The following is a 23532-nucleotide window of genomic DNA, read 5'->3' as shown; positions in this document are numbered from 1 at the left end:
GGCCAGGGAGTGGAGTGAACACCGAGTTTTAATCTTATTTTCTGACAGTGGTTGGGGGCGGGGGGGAACACATCCCTCTGGGACCAGGGCATGGTCAGGAATGAAACAGCGTGTGGACTGGGCCCATGTTTTCTTTCTCTCCCTCCATGCCCAGGTGTGTGCTCTGCTATTAAATAAGCTAGGGGCTGTTGTTGGACTTTACCATTTTGTAACGATCAGATGAAAACCCGAACTTTGTTAGAGCTGAGAGGAGGCACGATTTCCTACCTGTAAGGGGCTTTGCTCATCAGCACCAAGCTGACACCAAGCTTGATGTGGACACCAAGCTCCCTGGCCCACCTGCAGGACGTGTGTATTTAGCGTCTTTTTGTACAAACTGGCTACGTTTAAAGTTCTCAGACTTTATTGTTAGCTGTTCTTGCAGCCACTTGCCTCACACATCATTGTCAATTGTGTAAAAAACCAGGAGCCCCCCGCAGCCCACCTGCCTTCACCGCGGGCCTCGGCGCAGGGCTGTGTTGTCCTTCAGAGGCGGGCAGCACGCGGGCGCCGGGTTAGGAGTCACTGTCGTCCGTGTGCAAGGTGGCAAGGGCGGTGTCCACCTCCACGCCCTCCTCGTCAGACTGGACCACGGGCGACTCCCCGCCTTCGCTGGGGTCCCGGGAGGCCGGGTCAGTACCAGGTGAGGATGAGGAAGGTGGTGTGGCTGGGGGCTGGGAGGGTGTGGGCACCTGGAGAGTGACTGCATCCTGACTGGGACTTGCCTCAGGCCCTGAAGGAAAGAGCAGAGGACAGCCTGTCGTGGAAGGCCTGATCTCAGCAGTGCTGGTGACCAGCGTTTGAACGTGCAGAGAATCAAGGGGGCGTAAGTTCTCTGCCCCCTGACGTGCAGGTGCCGAGCTCAGCGGCCCCGGAGGCAGCCTGGGGCTCCAGCTGACCCTTCTGCCACCTGGGACAGATGGCAAAGACCCCACACCCTTCCCACAGCCTCTGCTGACACACCATGCTCAAGACCCAATGGCAAGCTCTGCAGGTGGGACTCGCATTCCTCATAACCTCGACAAGCTAGGTTTACCTCTCTATAGCCTCCGAACTAATTTCAAGGAACTGGACCTTAAGGGAAAAACGCTTGTGGAGCCTCTTACAGGAACCAAAACCTCACCCAGATGATGGGAGTCCTTTCCTGATGCTGGGGAGTAAAGCAGAGCGCAGGCCTTGAGGGCTCATGCATATGCCAGGAGGGGAGGAAGGAGCTGCTCTGTTGGAAACCCAGGTCAAGGGGAAGCCCCCAGGCCTGACAGGACGTGGAGCCCGTGGTGTGGGACCAGCAGGTAGGAGGCTGTGAGACAGGCTGGCCTTTCCATCTTTAGGAGCATGGAAGAAAGACATGTTCTCCGTGATGACAGCCTCAAAGCCCACCCACCCCGGAGGAATGGTTTGTAATGTATCAGTGAGGCCAGGTATAGTGCCGGAGTGTCAGTAAAGATCTGCTAAATGAATGTGAGATTATGGTAAGTTATTAAATGAAGAGAATGTGCCTGCAGGATTGCCACTACTTTTTAAAATGTAAGCTGACGGCTGAACACACGCCTTGGCCCTTGCCCCCAGCATTGAATACCACCTACTGAAAGGGGGCGGGGGGAGCCACACAGGAGACCTCCACCTCCCCAAAATCTAGTGCTTAACTACACAAACCCAACTCAGATTAACTTTGGAGACAGAGGAGAAGATAAAAATGCAATTTTAAGAAAAACTCCGTTTGCTGAAGGTATTTGGGAAAAGCACTGAGAGTCGTTGAGAAGTTCATGACTGTAACCGCCGGGGTGTTATTTGTCCACGCCTGTGAGGCCAGACTGTGGGGAACAGTGGAACCACTTAGCACCCAGTGTCTGACCGAACCAGAGGGAAATCGTGGTGGTGAGAGTGATGATGTCCACGCAGGCTTTTCACCCCTACCTGAGACGGGGGACAGCAGGGTGTTCTCCTCGCCACCAGAGTTCAGGAAGACGTCCAGGGCCTCCTGGTCGGAGATGTCCATCAGGTCCATCTGCTCCAGCATGTCCACGTTCACCTCCATGGACGACATGCTGCCCATGGGCTCTGCGGGGGCCGGCACGAGAGGAGGTTAGGCTTTGCCCCGGGTGAGCTTCCACTGCATTAGGTATTAGCACCTTGTGTTTTCTGGGTGTAAAATACCTTCTACTATTTCAAAATTGATTTTGGAGTAATGTGTTATTGACATGTCCCAGTTTGGTGTTCTTTAAATCTATGCTAGCTTAACCGTGGTTACTGTAACCTCTTAGACCTTCCACAGCAGATCCTCTTTTCATCCCCAGCCCTGTGCTTGCACATGCTGAAGGCAACCCTTTCTGCATTAAACACTTGTGACCGAAAGAGCTTGACATCCTGCCAGACACCTCTGACGGTGGTTGCCTCTAACTTTATTTCAATTCCACTTGGCATCTTCCCTGCCCTTGTGATATTTCTCAGGTCTTCCATCTTAACAACAGATCAAGGTTGGGTCTGCTGCAAGCTGGCAAGTTGAAACTTAAGAGCTCCCTGCAGTGAAAGCACAGACTAGGAAAAGCAGCCTACCAGCATAAAGACCTACAGGACGAGGAGTCTGAGCCTGGGGAGCCGTGTGTCCAGGGTCTGGAGTTCGGCGATCCAGAAAACTACAAGCCAGGTAGCTTAAACAGATGGTGCCTGTCACAAGTAGATACAAATTTCTGGATGTGGACACAACTTTAACCTGGGTCTCAACAGGAATATAAACTCAAACACAAAATCCAGTCTAGTCTAGATCTTATAGCACACACATCCCTGAGTGAGGGTCAGTAGAAACAAAGATTATTAGCATCTTTCCCCAAGAATTTAAACTGCTTTAAATATCTTAAAAGATTAGAATCAGATAAGCAACACAGTGTCAGAAATGATGACAGGCATTTGAAAAGAGCCAGATAACATCCAAATAGGGAAAGTCACGGAAATTTAAAACTATGGCACAAGGTTGGTGAGTGCCAAATAGAAAAACTAGTAAACCAGAAGGCTAAATGAGTTCTCCACCACATAGCAAAGAAACAAGTGGAAGTATGAAAAAGAGAAAATGCAGAAGTTTCACAGTTCAAAATGCTAGTGGGACACTGGGGATGAGCAGTATTCAGAGAGGCTGATTATCTTCCAGACTTGCTGCACGATCTGACATCCCAGACTTAAGGACAAAATACATTCCAAGCAAGGCAGATAAAAGAAACCCTCACCTGAACTGCAGGTTCAGAAAGAAAAGGCAGGTTAGGAAAGATGAGGAAATGCAAGTCATGGCCACTTCACGGGCACACCAAGGCGGTGCCATCCTGCAAGGCTGACCTGGTGGGCGACCAGGTCAGGCCCGCTCCCCTCGGGGCTGCCTTCCTGGAGCGGGGAAGGGGCACACAGGTCTTCTCTGGGGCTGGGGAGGCCTTGGTGACTCCAGGCTTTTATTCAGTTTTGAAAGCAGTCTCCCCTTTTCTTCTCTCTGGCCATCCTCTTACAAAGGGGAGGGGAAGAAAAAAACTGAACTGAAAAGCAAAGCAAACATTTTCAGGAGAGTAGAAAGCACCAAATAAGGTAGTAATGAAGCCAATTTTATAATCTGTTTGTTGCCTTTTGGTTCATTTAACATTTGCTGTGATCACTGCCTGCCTGGTTTCCTTACCATCTCATTTGATGCTTTCTGTTTTCCTGAAAATGGAAACTGTTTCTTATTAGTGATAAAGGTCTAGTTACATTCTGTTTATAGGAGACTTTCCTAAAATATTAAAACAGAAACACTTAAAATGTAAGGAAAAATAGGAAGTCGGCAAGCAAATGAAGAAAGCTGATATGGCTGTATTTTGTACTATCCGATTTGAAGGGGAAAGGAAAGCATTATTAAAGTGTAGCATTTAATACTTCTTTTAAATTCAGTTCACCAGGAAGGTAATTCAAAATTTCTGTGTGACTATATATTTTGTGGTTATAATTTTAAAAGTAAAGTATGGAAGCATGACAAGGAAAATGTAAGGAGTCCATAATTGAGGGAGAAAGGAAGGTTTAACGTACCTTTGATAATTAAGCAATCCAAAATGGATATTAATACAAAACATCTGAACAGGCCAATTTACAAGTCGTCTGAAACGTACACTTACAGATGCTCATGCCTGTCACCTAGAATTTTGTTCTTAACTACACATGAAACATGTAGGAAAATGCTCTAAAAGGCCATAGTGTCAGTCTTGAATCAAAGAAGAAACCCCATTTTCCAGCCAGAAAAAAATTTTAAAAACTCAGGAACTATTACTTACCAAAACTCAGAGAACATCCTGTGTAAGGTTTACCAAGAAGATTAAAGGCACAAGTTAACAACCTGAGGGATGCAAAAGACAAACCTGACCCCAAGGACTGCAAAGACGGAAAGGTGTGTGGACAATCGTATGCTAGTGGATCTGAAGATGAGAAAGAATCTAAACAAATCCATTGGAAACTTGCAAAAGGAAAGGAAACCTCTAGAACCATAAGAAAAATAGTTGAGCTCTTCCCTCAGGAAAGCATGGGTCCCTGACAGTGTCAGAAGTAAGTTACAGCCAACACAGGCCAGACAGGTGGAGGAATGGAGCAGAAAGGAGCCTCAGAAATGCTAAGGCCGCGTGTGAGTGGAGGAGAGAGCAGTGCCAAGAGACAGTGACTGCTGTGAAGACCTGCCCTTGGGTCCTTCCTTCCCGACGGACACAAACCAACTGGTGCTGGCTTTAGGTACCAGGTATAAAATGGAAAACAGTAAAACTTTTGGAATAAAACAGCATAATGTTCTTATAACATGGAGGGAAGGACTTCCTAAATAAAAGTGGGCTCAGCTGGTCACATTAAGAAGAAACGCATTTTGCAAAGGCCACACTAGAATAGCCACAGATTGAGTGTCTGGTAAGAATAAAGGGAGACAACCAAAAGACGGACAGTCAAGAAAATGCAAATTAAAAACCAAAATAAAGCATTTCATATATACAGACTGGCGAAAGTTGAAGTATCTGACACCACTAAGTGCTGAGAGCGCTGTGGAGCAGGCGGGCATGCGCACTGGGAGAGCGGAACAGTGAACAGTGGAAGGTGACGGTGGGACCCGCAGCAGGTGGACAGTGGAGACAGAGAGGTTACACTTCATCTGGACTGTTGGGACTTCCCTGGCGATCTAGTGGCTTAAGACCACGTTACCAATGCAGGGGTCCTGGGTTTGATCCCTGGTCAAGGAACTAGATCCCACATGCTGCAACTCAGACAGACCTGGCACAGCTAAATTAACCCCTCAAGACAAACTGTACTGTTCACCTCAGTTTAACAAGTGCTGTGTACACACCACTGCCTTCAGGACATGCTGATACAGCCATACCTGAGTCTTTTCTCTGCATTCTTTTCCTTCCTCATTCTGGGATTCCCTTGACCTCTCCTGCAGGGGCACGGAGTTGAATGACAAGGAGTGAGGGTAACAGGTAAACTGGGGCGGGGTATGAGAACAGGGCCAGGCCAGAAGAGGAAGGCTGGACGCAGAGGGGTCTGGGATGGGGCAGGGCTTTCTAAGGGGCTTCCCCGGTGGCGCCAGGGGCAAAGAATTGCCTGCCAGTGCAGGAGACATGGGTTTGATCCCTGGATTGGGGAGATCGCCTGGAGAGTCCATGGACCCAGAGGAGCCTGGTGGGCTACAGTCCACAGGGTCGCAAAGAGTGGACACGACTGAAGTAGCTTGGCACACACACATGTCCAGGGGTTTCCAAGGGGGTTGGAGGGCCAGGAAGCCCAGGACACCATCCACACTGCCCACTGCTCTGGAGCCGGCTCCTCCAAAGACATGAGCATTCGCACATCGAGATGTACATACAGCACAGCACCACTTTTTTTTTTTTTTTTTTAAAGCCGATCCCTTCTCCAGGGGATCTTCCGAACCCAGGTCCTCCTACATTGCAGGTGGATTCGTTACTAGCTGAGCCACCAGGAAAGCCCAAGAATACTGGAGTGGGCAGCCTATCCCTTCTCCATTAGATCTTCCCAACCCAGGAATTGAACCAGGGTCTCCTGCATGGCCCTTACAGAGGCCAAGGATCTTAAATGTCCAATTAGGAAGCTGTTAGGCTACATCCTGACCATGGAGATGCCACTTTTAAAACAAACTCTTGCAAAGGATTTTTGATAATGTCGGGGAAGGTTCCCCATGCAGCATGAAGGAAGATTAGATGTGAAGCCGGATATATGTACAGTCCATAAATAGACACACACGAAAACATCACCCTCAAATGGTAATAGGGATTAGTCTGTGCTACAGATTTATGGCTACTGTTTGTCTTTTTTTGCTTTTAAAAAAATGTATTCCAAATTTATCTTCAATGAAAGCCTAGAACTATCTGGAGAGGCAAAAACCACGGGAAGACAAAAATGGCAGGTCGCATCCACTTTGGAGTTCTGATGTAATTATAAAAGAGCCCTGAGATCTCATCCCAGCCCCAGCATCCCACGTGCACCCCCTCTGGGTAGTTCCCCGACTTGCCTCGCCTCTCCGCTATCTGCAGGTAGCCTGTGGAGAGGTACTGCTCCATGTCCTGCTGGAAGGCTTCCTCAAAAAACTTCTGCCGCTCCTTCAGCTTCAGCTGCTGGGTCTGCTCCATCTCCAGGACCTTCTGGGAGTGCTCCGCATCGAGTTCAGCTGAGGAGGCAGAGAGATCTGGGTCAGGGTTTGCAAAGGGACTGAGACGGGAACGAGTATAAAGACCCACTCACAGGGTCAATCTTGTTGACGTGGCCTCCCACCCCCGTGCATCCACCTTGACCTCACCCAGCTCAGCCCGGCACACAGGAGATGCCCAGCAAGCACGTGGCCACCGGGGTCTGCGGGAAGAGCGCCTGGCCATGAACCAGCCACTTGGCTGAGTGGGTTAAGCTGGCGGGGCCTTGTGCTAACTCGTCTGAGCAGGATGGAGGTGTGAGCGGACTCCACACTGGCCCCCATCGGCATGATGTACACCTTCAGCTCGCACAATGTTACATGTCAGTTACATAAAAAATTAAAACTCTTTAAGAAAAAAGTCTTCATGGTGTTACCAAGTGATTTTAACCAAAAAGCAAGACCAGAATTTGCAGTGAACAGTGGTCTCTGAGGCCCCACGGGATGGACCTTAATCATTCCCTCCATAAATACTCAACACCATGTGTCACAGCTCCCAGGAAAAACGTGATCCTCTATGCAGAGATGGTGAAAACTTGATAATGGTGTATATTTTTAACCCCTAACCAGTTACCATCGTCAACATTCAGAATACTCTGGATATTCTTCTATCCTGATCATACACGCAAGGAATGCGAACCAGTACTAACAGAAGGTAAATCTTCCTGATGCCTGCACTCACAGGGAAAGGTAACGATGTGCAGTCTCCTCACTGACAGTCACTGCGCACTCCCGGAATTTACCTGTCACCTTGACGTGCACCCCCCCCAAATCTCTCTCCCCACAGGGACATGGTGTGAAAAGTGCACGGGGCTGGGCTCAGGCCCGTCCCCTTTTAGCAGATGCTTCTGCACGTCTCACCACCCTCCTTAGCCCACATCTGGTTTCTTTATGAGCTCATCCATACACCCACGAGTCTTCACTCAAGGTTCATCTCCCGTGTTTCTGGTCAGAGCGTTCTCTCAAGCCCAGGGACCCATAAACCGGCCCAGCCCAGGAGTTCCCGGGGACGGAGGCGGCTCTTGACCAGTCGGTGACAGCAGTCAGGGCATCCGTGTCCCGCCTCCCAGCCGCTGGGTGGACAACTCCGGGGGTATTCTGAACACTTCTCAGGGATCTTGGTGGGGCTGCAGTGGTGGCCAACCCCGAATCCCTCTGTCAACATTTCCTCCTTGCCCCCTCACCCCTGCAACCCTGGAGCTCCCAAACAAATCACTTGAAGCAAAATCCTCATCTCAGGCTCTGCTTCCCAAGAAACCCAAGCAAGGATGTCTAGTACCAGCTACAACTAACAGCCTCACTGGGCTTCACCTTCCTCCTCTGTACAAGAGAGAAACTTATTTCATACGGGTGTTGGTGGGATTAAATAGGAGGTAACATGAGAACCGCCAGGCACACAGTATTGACCAACAGCTGATGGCTAATATTATGACCAGCGTTACTATTAGGAAAAGGACATGATAGGAAATGTTACCAGAACCAGGATAAGTGCAGCGTCCTGTCCTCACGGAGCCACCCCAGCTCTCTCAGGCCCGTGCAGACTCTTCAGAACAAGTCACCTATCAGTGCCCCTAATTAAATGTGCAAGGAATTGAGAGTGTACTTGTAAGAGGGACAAGGGAATTCAAGAGGATGTCCATTTATTTCACTTCAGCCGTCACCCTATCTGCTCAAATGCTTGATGACTGCCAAGTGCATTAGAATAAGTCAACCCTCGAATAGATTAAGGATGCTTCAAACACTTCAAATGAAGTTCAATAACTCTTAAAAAAAAAATTTCCAAAATAGGCAGCTCAAAAACAAAGATCAATGCAGAAATCATCAAAGGGGTTTTCATTAAAGAGTATCTTTTTTATCTTAAGATTTTCTATAGATATATAATTATGTAACTTGAAAACTTTCTTCTCAAGACTTGTGCCTCAAAAGTCCAGTTCTCTCATGCTTCTGAATGATAAGTCCTGTAGTTTTTATATTAAGTCTTCTATGTTGGAATGAAATCTAATCATGTTCCAGCCCTCTCAAAAGGTAGGGGATGGTTGGATTAGCAAACTTAAAGTGACTTAAAGGAAAATAATAACTGTTTTAAGACATGTTCCCTAGTTATTTGAAACATCCCCAAGCTCCCTTTGTCATTTCCCACTTTATTTCAGAGCCCCTCTTTTATCTCAGGGCTGAATTCTAAGCCAGATTCACTGAGAACGGAGTACATTTACTCTACACCAGCTCTGCACTCAGGGCAGTCATGATGAAAGCATATGGAGGGTATTAAAGGTAACTGTCCTGCTCAGCAGCTAAGGATTCACCCCCAGCTAGATGCCTGAGCAAATGTGTTCTGATTGTGCTATTTGTTCTAGAATCATCAGTTCAGCTTTTGCCAAGAAACAACTACATTTGGGAGTGGAGGAATGATGGAAGGACACTGAGGGAGTATTTCAGATCTGGAGGTTTAACATCACCTGGATTTGGGAGAATGACTATGGGAAGACATAAATTATAGAACATTTTCTACAAGGAAAAATGACTGCTTGTTCACATCTAAGATGTCATTTATTATATGGGGGAAAACCTGACAAAGATTTAAAGAACTTCAACAGCTAGCCTAAAGATTAAAAAGAAAAAAAAAATATTAAAAGATGCTGCCGTTTTTCTACCAGGAGTCAGGAATAATCATTTAATTCCATTATCAGCCCAGGCCCGTGTCTCCTTTGATTTCAACTCCAGGTCATTGCTCAAGCTTTATCTGACTGCAACTTCCATTCTAGCCTCCACTATCAATTTCAAATGGATAGTTTCTCAAAACAAGAAAAAAAAATCCCATTACCAGCAAAGATGGTATAATCAATTCTCAATTATATGTTTTAATGGGGCATAAGGGTAGCACAAAATATATCAAATATAAAAAATCCATCAGGTTCATTTCAGGAACAATTTCAACATATTCCACAACTAAGTCCATTTAACAGAGCTGATAAGTAATAAAAGACAGTGAGGTGTTAATGACTGAAAAACCCTGGGGCTGCTGGGAAGAAGGAAATGGATGATACGAGGAAAACCAGGACAAACCTCTCTGGTAAAAGGGAGAGTCTCTTTAGTACAAGAATGTTAAAAGAGAAAACGATAAAATTTAACATGAGTTACAAAAAATTCTGGCAATTTCTACTTATTTTTAAGATTGAGAGCATTTTTCATTCAAGATAAATAATTAAGACTAAGAATAAATTTAAAAGCCTTTTTCCCCCCTCATGCCTGCAGGCAGGCATGCAGGATCTTATTTCCCCTACCAGAAATCAAACCTGTGCCCCTGCATTAGAAGTAGTGCAGTTTTAACCCCTGGAAGCAACTGACAAGAGATTAATTTTCAAAATATAAGAACAGCTCATACAGTTCAATATCAAACTAACAGCCCAATGAAAAAATGAGCAGAAGACCTGAATAGACATTTCTCCAAAGAAGACATACAGATGGACAAGAGGCACATAAAAAAGATGTTCAACATCGCTCATTATTACAGCAAGGCAAATCAAAACTACAATGAGCAATGCAAATCAGAACTACCTGACACCAGTCAGAATGGCCCTCATCAAGAAATATACAAACAACAAATGCTGGAGAGGGTTTCGAAGAAAGGGAATGGGAATTGGTGCAGGCACCAAGGAAAGGAAAGGAAAGGAAAGGAAAACTGTACGGAGGTCCCTTAAGAAAACCAAAAATAGAACTACCGTATGACCCAGCAACTCCCTCCCGGGCACATAACCCAGAGAAAACCATAATTCAGAGGGATATATGCACCCCCGTGTTCACTGCAGCACTGGAACACCCCACAGAGCTTGTTCAGATCTCACCAGTCACGTATGCACGCGTGTGAGTGTACGGGGCGGGGGAGCTCTATGCAGGCTCACGAATAACCACACTCAGGATGTTACTATTACCACAAGGTTTCTCCCGCTGCCCTCTGGTAATCACACCCTCCCCACCCTCCCCTCTCCAAATCTGTGATCATGTCATCTCACAAAGGTTACATAAATGAAATCATGTGGTACATAGTCTTCTGAGGTTGGCTTTTTTCAGTTGGAATTTCCCTGAGGTTCTCAGCAGCTGCTCATGTTGATAACTTGTTCCTTTTTGCTGCTGAGCTGTGTCCAACCAGCTGCTGGGCTGGTTGGGGGGGCGGGGGGACCACAGTTAAGTTTGACTAGTCACCCACCGAAGGACACCTGGATATTATGAGTGAAGTTGTGAGGAATGTTTGTGTACCAGCTTCTGGATGAAAATAAGTCATTTGAGACAAACACCCAGGGCTGTAATTCTTGGGTCATACGGTGAGTGAGTGCACCTTTTGGTTTTGAGAGGAACTGCCAGACTTGCAGAGTGGCTCCCGTCCCCAATGTCCGGGTGACCTCTTGCCTCGACATCCTCACCAGCATTTGGTGAGACCCACACACTGTGTGCTCAGGGAATCGTTTCCTTCCCTCCTCCTTTTCCCCAGAGGAGGTGTCTGTCAGAAACAAGGCTCCACTTCCTCTTAATTACCTTCAATAATTGCTATTATTTAAATAGAAAAACATTTAGTTTTAGAAAAACTCTACACAGGAACTGGGGACTTGTTAAATGAAGACAAAAATATACATGATTTCCTTCCAGTTTTAAACCCCCACCTCTTCTGTATTTTTACCATTTAACAGTTAACTTTTATTTCTATCTCAAATAAGTTTTCACAATAAGGCACACTCAACCATTTTTAAAGTCACCCCAACCTTCTGCCTCACCTTTAAAAAAATGAATGCAAATTGTCTCAGATTGGACAAAAAGAGCTTTAACTAATACTGTCCTAAAATGGTAGGTTTTAAACATTCTTTTAAAATACCAACTTCTCTGTCCTATGTTTCTACAGTTTTTAAGAGTTTTCTGTCTAGCCTTCATCAACAATTAGTTTCCAAGACAGATTTACAGTTATTTTATACCATATATTATTTCTATGAGTATTCAAAAGTATTATAAGAGCTCTTCCCTTATTCCTCAAAGTAAGTCTTTGGGGAGAAAAATTCTGTGCATGTTAAAGTCAACATATTTTTAAAAATAAAGTGATATGACTCTTTACAGAACTTTTCTTCACCCTCCCTCCAACACACCCATGTACGCAGATGTATGCACACACATTTATCAAGAACCAAATGGCACATTTCTTTTACATGCAACTAATAAAGGATAACTCTTACCTCAAATGTAGTAATTTAGAATAATGACTGGTTTTGCAGACAGAGTGAGTAACTCAGACAAGTCACGGCAGTTCGGCAGTTCGTAAGGAGACTTCGCAAAGTTCAGTCCTTCAGAGCAAGCTACTACAGCAGCTGTTTCCTAAACCCATGTCACAGGAAACAAACACTATTCTAGTATCTAAACCTCTGAACGCTTAAAAAAAAATTCTATCAATTACCCTGAAGGAAATGACCACTGTCTAGAGTATTAGAAAAATGGACACCAGAAACACAGCATGTTCCAGGTCTGCTCAAAGCAGGAAGCTAGAAATGCTCAACTGTACCTTATCTTTTAGTGTGGGGACAAGGCAGCTTAGAAGACCTGGCCTGGCTACTGCTCTCTGCTGCTCACCCTTCCAGGCCTCCAATTTCCCATTCGTCGGAAAGGGGATAGGGTTGGATAATATCCATAAGAAAGTCACTTCCAGCTCTTAAATAGTATAATTCTATTTTTACTTACTTTTGATTGGGGCAGGAAGAAGTCTCCCAAATCCTATCTTTTTTTTTTTTTTGTAAAATTATATGAAAATCAGATTAGCAGTAGGAATTTAGGACCTTTTAAGACAATGACAAAAAAAAAAAAGAGTGACATTTCAAGAAATCAGATTCAACTATTAACAATTTCCTAGAATTTTAAAGTCATATCTGACAGATTCCTTCATTTTACTTCAGAGTTGTGACCTACTTAACAATAATTATTGGGGGGTGGGGTGGTGGGAAAGGTTTATATTGCTATAGGAATCCTTCCAAACTCCACAGTTTCTTGAATCCTTCCAAACTCCACAGTACAAACCAGCTGCTTGTGTCTAAGTATAAAATCAACTATCACAGAGTTCATTCAAAGGCGTGTCATGAAAATCAACTTGAGGGCTGGTGACAGTCTACTGGATCACTGCATTCCAGCACCAATTCTCTGACTCAGTACCTGGTCGGGTCAGAGAATTTACATTTCTAACCAATTCCAGGGCGATGCTGCTGCTGCTGGTCCAAGGACCAGACTCAGAGAACCACAGCTCTTGATGAACTATTTCTGTGCATCCACTTTATTCAGATTTTGTACTCTGTACAAATATTTATATAACGGAAAAGAGTAAATATAAGATGGGGAAGCTGCCACAATTCATGGAAATGACAGAAATGTCCTCTTCTAAACTCTAAAATATTTACAAAGTCATCTAAAAAGGAAAGTCTCTAGCAGCAGCCAAAACATATAAACAACCATGGCTTCTCATCAGTCCTCTTCACTGATGAGACACAAGTACCTTCAGAATCAGAAAATGCTCTTCTCCCACTCTGTGGAATCCCTTACCAGGCCCTGGCTCAGGGGCTTGGGGCTTCATACAGCAGGAGACAAAAAATGTGACCCTCTGCTCTCTGTCCCGAACCCAGATCTGACCTGGGGCGGCGCGTCCTCGTCCTCTCCATTTGCAGAGACATCACCTCTATCAGACACTCACGTACACAGAGTCACATTATATCTGTGTTTAAAACGGATAGACGAACTCTGACAAATAAAAATTAAGAAGAAGAACATGTTGCTTATAGTTTCCTTTGTTGTGCAAAAGCTTTTAAGTTTAATTAGGTCCCATTTGTTTATTTTTGCTTTTATTTCCAATATTCTGGGAGCCCTCAGATTGGGAGAAAATAATAGCAAATGAAGCAACAAAGGATTAATCTCAAAAATATACAAGCAACTCCTGCAGCTCAATTCCAAAAAAATAAATGACCCAATCAAAAAATGGGCCAAAGAACTAAACAGACATTTCTCCAAAGAAGACATACAGATGGCTAACAAACACATGAAAAGATGCTCAACATCACTCATTATCAGAGAAATGCAAATCAAAACTTCAATGAGGTACCATTACACGCCAGTCAGGATGGCTGCTATCCAAAAGTCTACAAGCAATAAATGCTGGAGAGGGTGTGGAGAAAAGGGAACCCTCTTACACTGTTGGTGGGAATGCAAACTAGTACAGCCGCTATGGAGAACAGTGTGGAGATTTCTTAAAAAAACTGGAAATAGAACTGCCATATGACCCAGCAATCCCACTTCTGGGCATACACACCGAGGAAACCAGATCTGAAAGAGACATGTGCACCCCAATGTTCATCGCAGCACTGTTTATAATAGCCAGGTCATGGATGCAACCTAGATGCCCATCAGCAGATGAATGGATAAGGAAGCTGTGGTACATATGCACCATGGAATATTACTCAGCCATTAAAAAGAATTCATGTGAATCAGTTCTAATGAGATGGATGAAACTGGAGCCTATTATACAGAGTGAAGTAAGCCAGAAAGATAAAGACCATTACAGTATACTAACACATATATATGGAATTTGGAAAGATGGTAACAATAACCCTAAATGCAAAACAGAAAAAGAGACACAGATGTACAGAACAGAATTTTGGACTCTGTGGGAGAAGGTGAGGGTGGGATGTTTCGAGAGAACAGCATCGAAACATGTATATTATCTATGGTGAAACAGATCACCAGTCCAGGTTGGATGCATGAGACAAGTGCTCGGGCCTGGTGCACTGGGAAGACCCAGAGGAATCGGGTGGAGAGGGAGGTGGGAGGGGGGATCAGGATGGGGAATACATGTAAATCCATGGCTGATTCATGTCAATGTACGGCAAAAACCACTACAATACTGTAAAGTAATTAGCCTCCAACGAATAAAAATAAATGGGAAAAAAAAGGAATAAATCTAACAAAAATACACAATACTTTAATGGATAAAATTATAAAGCTTTGTTTATAAATCTTTAAAAATTGAGAGATTTTAAAAAAAAGAAGAAGAAGAACATGTACTCAGAGTGAGATATGACAAAGGGCATGGCAACAGAGGCAGAAGAGATGAAAAATCTGTGACTGAGGCTGGGGTTCAGGACTGGGCCTATGGAGTCTGAGGAAACAGAAGCAGGGCGCTCACTCTGACGTCCCCTGCTCATCCCCTCGAGGCAGGTCACACGATCCTCGTGGGGAGGTGTTCCTTCCCCGTACCTGCAGCAGAGGAGCATCCTTACCCCCAAGACACAGAGAAGACTCCAGCATGCAGGCTGTCTCCTGGGTCACTCAGAGCCCCTGTCCTAATGACGCTTCTCCACGGACGTCCACTCTTCATCAAACCTGGCTCAAAACACTCAAGTCTAACTGTTTCTTCAGGTCTTCATTTCCTTATGAAGGCCCCCAAGTCATGTCAAATTTAACATTAATCTCTATACTTTTCTCCTGTTGATGTTGCCATTTTAATTTTCAGATTCAGCCAAGGACCCTAACAGGATAAGGGGAAAACTTTTTTCCTCCTCATACTAACTATCATGCCCAAATACATGCTAACACATTTTGAAGCATCAGTGAAATGAATAATCTGATTTAAAAATAATACAGGTTACAGAAATTAGCACAAGAAGTGAAACTGTTAAATATCAAAATCTAACGGAGAAACAAATTATTTCAAGTTTTCAAAGGTCATGGGTATGGAGAAGAATCAAAAGCTAGTTGATGGATTTTTCATAGTAATTCTGGTATCAAAACATAATCATGTATTTTTTAAAAGGAGGGGGTGAGGGGAAGCCTAGGTGGGCCCCACCAGATTTTAAAACCACTTCACAAAACAATAATTTAAACATTATGAAAAAAAGAGATGGGCTGATTATTGGAATGGAAAACCCCCAAGAGAGAGTTGACCATATGCTAAACAAATATAATTCAGGATATATTTGGAACCAATGAGGAAGTAAAGCATTTTGTAATAAGTGGCATTGTGAAAATCAGCTGGTCATCTATAAAATCAATTTAAGGGCATAAAAGATAAATTAAATAACTGAATACCAAAAATGACATATGGAAAAATAAAAAGAAAACCAAATTAAATCTTTAAAGTTACAAGTAAGGGACCTCACACAGTATCGAAGAAACCCACAGATCCTGAGTCACATGAACAGTAAACATCCTTGGATGTTTAAAAAAAATACAATGAAAAGGGAAACAACAGACTGAGGAAAAAGCTGCTACAAAGGGCAAAAGACCATTATTTTACCCTAGTAAACAAAAAAACAAAAATCTATTAGAAGAAAATTCAGACCTCAATAAAATCTTTTCAGTAGAAAAAAGATAATTCACAGAAAAAAACTGTTCAGCACAATATTTTATCAAAGATGAAATACTGTTTTTATCCAATTGCATACTGGCCAATATAAAAACAATTCTGACAAGAGTGAGGTGAGACACTTTCATTACCAGTGTTTGCATGAAATGAATTGTTAAAAAGACTCTTAGAAAGCAATCTGATTTTAAAAATCTATGCTTTCACCTAAGGGTACCTGAAGATGCACAGTAAGGACATAACCCAAAAGACCTTCCTTGGTGGTCCAGCGGCTAAGACTCTGCACTCCCAAGTGTGAGGGGTCTGGGTTTGATTACTGGTCAGGGAACTAGGTCCCATGTGCCACAACTAAGACACAGTAAATAAATACATATTTTTTAAAAGAATAAAAGAGTTATCTACATAACGAAGCTCATTTCCACCCTCAGTAGCTTGTGTTACCTTTCCCACCAGCGTTTTTTAAAATTTACTTTTAATTGGAGGATAACTGCTTTACAATATTGTGTTGGTTTCTGCCATACAACAGTATGAATCAGCCGTAAGTATACACATGTCCCCTCCCTCTTGGAGCTCCCTCCCGCCCCCTGGGTATCACAGAGCGCCAGGCTGAGCTCCCAGTGTTGTTCAGCTAGCTAACAGGACACCTGCATTTTAACAGGACACAGGAATAAAGCACAGTGGAGGAACTGCTCTGCATCTCCTGTCCCCCGACAGCCCGGGTCAGACCATGGGGCCGGCTCTGCCTCCACCTTAGGAACTGTCCTGTCCCCGGGGGAGGGGACCCACTGGATGAACAGGCATCTCCATACATTCCACTGGTGCGATGCTGGGAGATCAAAATCAGGTTCAGTGGAATATTACACATTAGCATAAGGGTTCTCTACGCTGATAGAATAATTCAGATGTTAGACTTCTTTAGGCTAAATATCACGGAAGAACACTGAGTAATAGTCAAAACAATGACCTTCAGACATGTTTTTACTTACGCTGCCTTCATTTCAAATTAAGTAGTCCAAAAATTGTAATCTAGAACCATGGTTTCAAACCTTTTCAAGTTTAAGAGTGGGTGTACTTTTATTGACAATTTACTGAGAGAATACATGACAACAAAAATCTATTATGAATTCAGGAACACTTTTAAAAGGACTCTGAATTTTATTTCCCACAATATTTACAACAGAAGAGTGCATATATTTCAACTATAAATATATTTAATAACACGAGACCCAAAACTCAACATGCTTTGGATACCAGCCTCTTATAAATGTTCCTATGCCCCAAGTTGGAAACATTCTGCCCCTAGAAGGGTCAGTGACAAATCTCAGCATGCTTGAAAGCCCATCATACCTCATTATTTCCAGAAAATACTTTAGAAATGGGGATTTATCACTTTCAATTATGAGCTGTTGGAGGCTTATGAATGAGTGACTTATGAATAAATTTGTACTAGGAATGGCTGCCTTGGTTCCCTCCCTCTTTTCACTGTAAGTCCCTCAGCCTGGTGGCTCAGCTGGTAAAGAATCTGCCTGCAGTGCAGGAGACCTGGGTTTGATCCCTGGGTTGGGAAGATTCCCTGGAGAAGGAAATGGCAACCCACTCCAGGATTCTTCCCTGGAGAATCCCAGGGACAGAGGAGCCTGGGCGGCTACAGTCCGTGGGGTTGCAGAGTCGGACACGACTGACTAAGCGCAGCGCAGCCAGCCAACAGGGTGGGGACGAGACACGGATTCCCTGCTCCCCAGACGGGCTGGTGGCCCAGCCAGCGCAATGGCGGGAGATAGGCCTCGAGCAGATCCCAGAGCCCAGAAGGGGAGAAAGAGGCTGCAGGAAGAAGGGGCTCAACATGGGGCAGCCTGCTGAGCAGACCAAATTCCTCACTTCCCTTCCAACTATTTCTTGAAATGTCACAATGAGAGATTCACACATTTAACATTTCTCTCTTATAAAGTTGAGAATACTATGTTTAGGAGCTTTTAGAAAATTTCAACATTCAAAATTTAATGTGAATTAGTGTCTTATGCTTGCTCTCTTCCTAATGCTTCTCTCAGATTAACGGCTCACACAGATGGCGGCGGGGAATGGGTAGAAAGACAGATGATTGTGAAGAAAGGGGAGCAGGGCAGCCGTGATGGTGGCCTCAGGAGGGAGGCCACGAGGGTAATAAACGCCCAGCAGAAAGAGGGACCAGAAAGTGAAACAGACAAGTACAAAGTGTCAAACACACACTGTCTTGATTCAAAACTGTGTTCAGAGGTTAGCTTACGCTCTGCTCTTCCTGTTTTCTCTTCAACTACATTATGGACAGTGAGGACTTCCGTCAGAAGAGCCTGGAAGCTAGACCCCTACCGAGGAGGTATGGCTGAGAAACTGCTTCCCCAGTTACACAGGACTTGTGGTCAACATCTTGGGGCTCCAAACAAGCCATGCACTCTCCCCTGCCCTGACTGTGACTGCAGGGCTGCTGGCTCAGAGGTGCCCCACCAGCCAACCTCTGGGTCTCAGCTCAACTGCAGCCCCTCTGACAAATGCAGGGAGTTTCAGGCGCTCCTTCCTGCTCCTCCTGCTGTAAGGCACCCTCTTGTCCCCCCACCAGACACTAGGTTCCTCGAGGGCAGACACAATGTCTTTTAAAGGGATGTGGGTATACCACCCTCAAATACACCACCTTGGCAGGGGGATTATCTCCAGCTACAGCTAAAGGCGACATAGAAACAGCAGAAGTGGGAGCAGCTCTTTGGCCTTCCCCTCTGGGACTTCCCTGGTGGCTCAGATGGTAAAAGCGTCTGCCTACAATGCAGGAGACCTGGGTTCAATCCCTGGGTTGGGAAGATCCGCTCAAGAAAGAAATGGCAACCCACTCCAGTATTCTTGCCTGTTAAATCCCATGGATGGAGGAGCCCGGCAGGGTACAGTTCATGGGGTCACAAAGAGTCGGACATGACTGAGCGACTTCACTTCACTCCTCTGAAAGCAGGGTGAACTTTCCCTCCGTAAAGGAAGCATCTCCATTTGTAAAGCAGGCTGCCCCTTCCCTACCAGGCATTGACAGCAAAGGCAGCCGCTGGACTCTGCGCAGCAAACCTCGCTCAGCGGTCCCTGTCTCCCATGAGGTCCTCACACACGTTCCCACAGCTCACCACCTCTGCAAGCCTGAACTCTCCCTCCTTGTCTAGTTAACGCCGTCACAGTTTATCACACCCTTTGTTAAAATGGTATATAAACCCCCTGGGTATAACTGCTACTCCGGGTCTTCACTTCTTTTCTATGGAGGCCTCCATGCACACATACAAATAAAATACCACCGTCAAATTTTTAAAAAATCCATCTTTTGTCCAACTGATGCTCAGGGTGTAGGTACCACACCTAAGAGATGGAGGAGAGCGTTTTCCTCCCCTGCCTGTTCAGCCCGGCGCCCTCAGTGCCTGGCTGAGTGCTGAATGACCCGGGAGCACCCTGGCAGGAGAAAGGGCCATGCGCACAGGCGGGTGGTGGCAGGCTTCCACGGGCTGCTTGCCGGCAGAGGTGCGGAGGGCAGTCACAGCGGGCCGGGTGTCCAAGGCAGTCATGCAGGAGACAGACACAGCCGCCCAGGAAAGAGCGGTGCGGCTGAAGGGAAACACTGGCACCCCATCACGTGTGCTGAGAAGAGACATGCATCGCCACCAAGGCCAAGAGTGAGAGCCGGGAGTGCCTGCAGCCAGCTCTCGGGGGCTGGCAGTGGACAGTGATGTCAGATCGGCCCATAAAACCAGTGCAGCACACATTCCAAAACCCCTGAGCTTAATAAGCTTCACTTTAATACAAAAAGGCCATTACCCAAGGACTACGGAAAAGTTGGCCGAGAATCCTGTAAACCAGTGAAAATGGCATTCCAGGGATTTCCCTGGTGTTTAGTGGCTAGGGCTCCACACTCCCAACCCAGCGGGCCTGGGTTCGGCCCCTGGTTATGGAACTAGATCCCATGGGCCGCACCTAAGACTCGGTGCAAACATTTTTTTTAAATGGCACTCCAAAAATAATGCCACCCCTAAATGATCAATAAAATACAGCCTCTGAGTCACTCCTCAAAATTTGTATTTACAAAATGATGCAGTGAACTTTTCCTTGGGGCTGACAACTGAAAGTGGGCTGAGAAACGGAAAGAGAATTGAGTTTATTCAGAAGCATGCAACCGTAAGGACATTTATCCTTTTGATGAAGAGTTCAACATATACATGAGATTATGGGAATTCCCTTATATGTATTCAGTGATATGCACTTAACACAGCAGCAAGATACACAAGAAGCCTATTCTTCTTCAAGAAAAGTCCCTAAGCTGAGCTACGACTCCTAAAACAAGACCCGGAGCGTTCTGAGGCTGGCATGTGACAAGACAGTGTCCGCTCGATGAACTTCCCACATAACGTCAGTATTCCCCAGAATGAAGCCTTGCCCACCAAGCCGCTGCACAGAAGTACTGCTTTCTTAGGGAACTTCCCCTGTTCTAGGTACAAAGTAGGAACTTAAGAGTGATTGTGAAAATAGCAAATGGATAACTAATTACAAGATAGGAGTAAGAAGGCACAGCATTCAGGAAACACCCACTCAAGAAAGCAGTTTAAACCAAAACAGAACTAATTTCAGGTTATCACTTTATTTTTTCATGAGCAGAGGAGAAAAACAAACAAACAAACCAAAAAAGCCCCCAAAGCTTGCCATCTTATGAAAAAGTCTGCCTGAAGGTACAGTAATACAAGTTGAGTTGACTATATGAAATAGTGGAACAGCCCTGTGTTTCCATGTTCTTTGAATACATTAGCATATAAACTAAGATCTTGGATAGAGATATAAGATTTTTAAACCCTTAAAAACACAAACTTCATATTATGTGTGATGGCACCATACAGATACATATACATTCTGTTCTCAGTTTGGGTAAGACAGAACCACAGAGCTCTCCAGAGAGACAGAAGAGTGATCCGATTAGCACTTTGGCACAAACTGTCCAGGCCTTTCTCTGTCCTATATCTGCCTTCCCTTGTACTTCCCAAAGTACCCAGGGGAACTTTGATCCTCCATGGTCAAGGCAATTAATGACAATGCTCCTGGCAACAGATAGCTCTGCCTTTTCGGCTCAGACGGCTTTGCCAGTACTTAAATTTGCTTATAAAAACCTATGTGTCCCAGAATCTGATAGTTCATTTCTTATGACTTTTTCTTTTTTAAGCCCCTTCTTAATCCTAATTCTTTCCCATTTACCATCATGAATATGCACATGAGATGAAATATTTTCAAATTTCCTAGAATCACTTAATTTTGAGGGTCTAAAGGGTCCTACAGATGGTGACTGCAGCCATGAAATTAAAAGACACTTACTCCTTGGAAGGAAAGTTATGACCAACCTAGATAGCATATTAAAAAGCAGAGACATTACTTTGCCAACAAAGGTCGTCTAGTCAAGGCTATGGTTTTTCCAGTGGTCATGTATGGCTGTGAGAGTTGGACTGTGAAGAAAGCTGAGCGCCGAAGAATTGATGCTTTTGAACTGTGGTGTTGGAGAAGACTCTTGAGAGTCCCTTGGACTGCAAGGAGATCCAACCAGTCCATCCTGAAGGAGATCAGTCCTGGGTGTTCATTGAAAGGACTGATGCTGAAGCTGAAACTCCAATACTTTGGCCACCTCATGCGAAGAGTTGACTCATTGGAAAAGACCCTGATGCTGGGAGGGATTGGAGGCAGAAGGAGAAGGGGACGACAGAGGATGAGATGGCTGGATGGCATCATCAACTCGATGGGCATGAGTTTGAGTAAACTCCGGGAGTTGGTGATGGACAGGGAGGCCTGGCGTGCTGCGTTGCGATTCGTGGGGTCGCAAAGAGTCGGACACGACTGAGCGACTGAACTGAACTGAAAGGGTCCTACATTTACCATTTACCATGTATGTCCTTAAGAAGCTAAAATGACCTGGCAAAGGAATTTCAACATCACATTGTCTTTCTTTCTTTATAGCAGCATTTCATTACCTCTCTTTCTCTATAACTGAAGTCAAGAAAAACCTTGGATTCTCTGTACACTTCAGGAAATTGTAGAAGAGAAAGTATGTTCACAGGTATCAGTTTCACAGACAGAATGGAAAGCACGTGGAAAAAATTATACGTTTTAGTTTTCTGAGTGAGATACTTCTTACCATCAGGCTAGAAATTCTATCCCAGTGCTTTCTGTTGTATTTTGAAAAATAAAATGAATTTGATTTTTTGAGAAATATTAATTTGAGAAATAGTAATTTGCTTCTATTAATTCATTGAGTCAATTAAAGGACACTGGAAAAATCAAAGAAAAGATTCTTCCACATTTCATATATTAGAACATTTTAAAATAAAAGCTCGGAGTTCTAAAAACATCTCACAATCATCTTTTGTTGAATTAGTGGGTTAGAGCTCACAGTTTGTGGCACTGTGATTGTTCTCTCATATTCATCAGACTCAGTCACATTTCCCCTGATAACTTCCTGAATTAACAGTACAGGAGGGTCCATCTGAGACTACTCAACTCTAGATTATAAGCCACTTTTCTACAACAAAGGGACTTGATCTTATGTGTGTGTAGCATTTAATAAGTACTTATTTTTTTTTAATGAAATGGACATAGGAATGAATAAGTAACCTGCTTTTAACTTATTTCCAAAGCCTTGTGAAGTAGCAGGAAAGCAGTGAAAATGTTCAAACTAAATTGCCATGTGTGGGCTATTAGGGCTGTCTCCTTCTGGCAAAGAAAATCCAACAAGCGGAACCCAGAACAGGTGTCTGCTAGGGAACAGAGCAGAAGCCACAGACACCAGCTTTCTCGTGCTTTATTATAACCCCCTGGTTGGGAAGCTCGGCCATGCAGAACTCAAGGCAGGGAAGCCCACGAGTGTCCCTAATAGTCCTAACTTTCCCACTTCCCCTGGTCCAGGCTACCAACGTTTCTCACTAGCTGGTCAAGGGCCTCATAGCTGGTCAGACACATCTTCAACAGCCCTCCTCCAACCCTTTCCTGCGCAGTAGCCAGAGTGATTATTCTGCAGAGCAAACATGGTCATGTCACTCCCTGCCTACTGAAAGCCTCTGGACCCCCCTGCTTCACATGGCCTAAACGACCACATCACCTCTCCAGTCTCCCAGGTACCACCCCAGCCCAAATGGTCTCCTTCCTCTACCTCCTCAGACTTGACACAATCTCACCAGACTTCAGCTCTGCACATGCTGCTTCCTCTTGCCGGAGTCTCTCTCCTCCCCTTTTAGTTCCCACTCAGCTTCCAGACCTCAGCCTAAGTACCACTTCCTCACAGAAGGATTCCATGAGCTCCACAAGTAAGTGAAACCCAGCCTATGATAAAACTTCTAGAAGAGAATAAAGTCTCATAGCCTCGAGTTTGGTAAAGAATTCTTAGATATGACAACAAAAACACAATTCA

General features: G+C 44.7%; 1 protein-coding gene across 1 annotated transcript in view; it reads right to left on the bottom strand.

The window, feature by feature from the left end:
• Positions 1-381: 381 nt before the first annotated feature.
• DTNBP1 (dystrobrevin binding protein 1) overlaps positions 382-23532 on the bottom strand; it is a 97007-nt gene continuing 73856 nt past the window's right edge. Inside the window, exons 8-10 of the mRNA XM_061147595.1 lie at positions 6551-6706; positions 1957-2100; positions 382-772 (exon numbers count right to left, since the gene is read on the bottom strand). Of these exons, the coding sequence (XP_061003578.1) occupies positions 555-772; positions 1957-2100; positions 6551-6706 (518 nt within the window). The 3' untranslated portion in view covers positions 382-554. The remainder of the gene's footprint in view (positions 773-1956; positions 2101-6550; positions 6707-23532) is intronic.

This window comes from Dama dama, chromosome 7 (genome assembly GCF_033118175.1).
Source record: "Dama dama isolate Ldn47 chromosome 7, ASM3311817v1, whole genome shotgun sequence".
Taxonomy (NCBI): domain Eukaryota; kingdom Metazoa; phylum Chordata; class Mammalia; order Artiodactyla; family Cervidae; genus Dama; species Dama dama.
The sequence above is the reverse complement of the archived record's forward strand: the minus strand, read 5'-3'. Positions and strand labels throughout refer to the sequence as shown.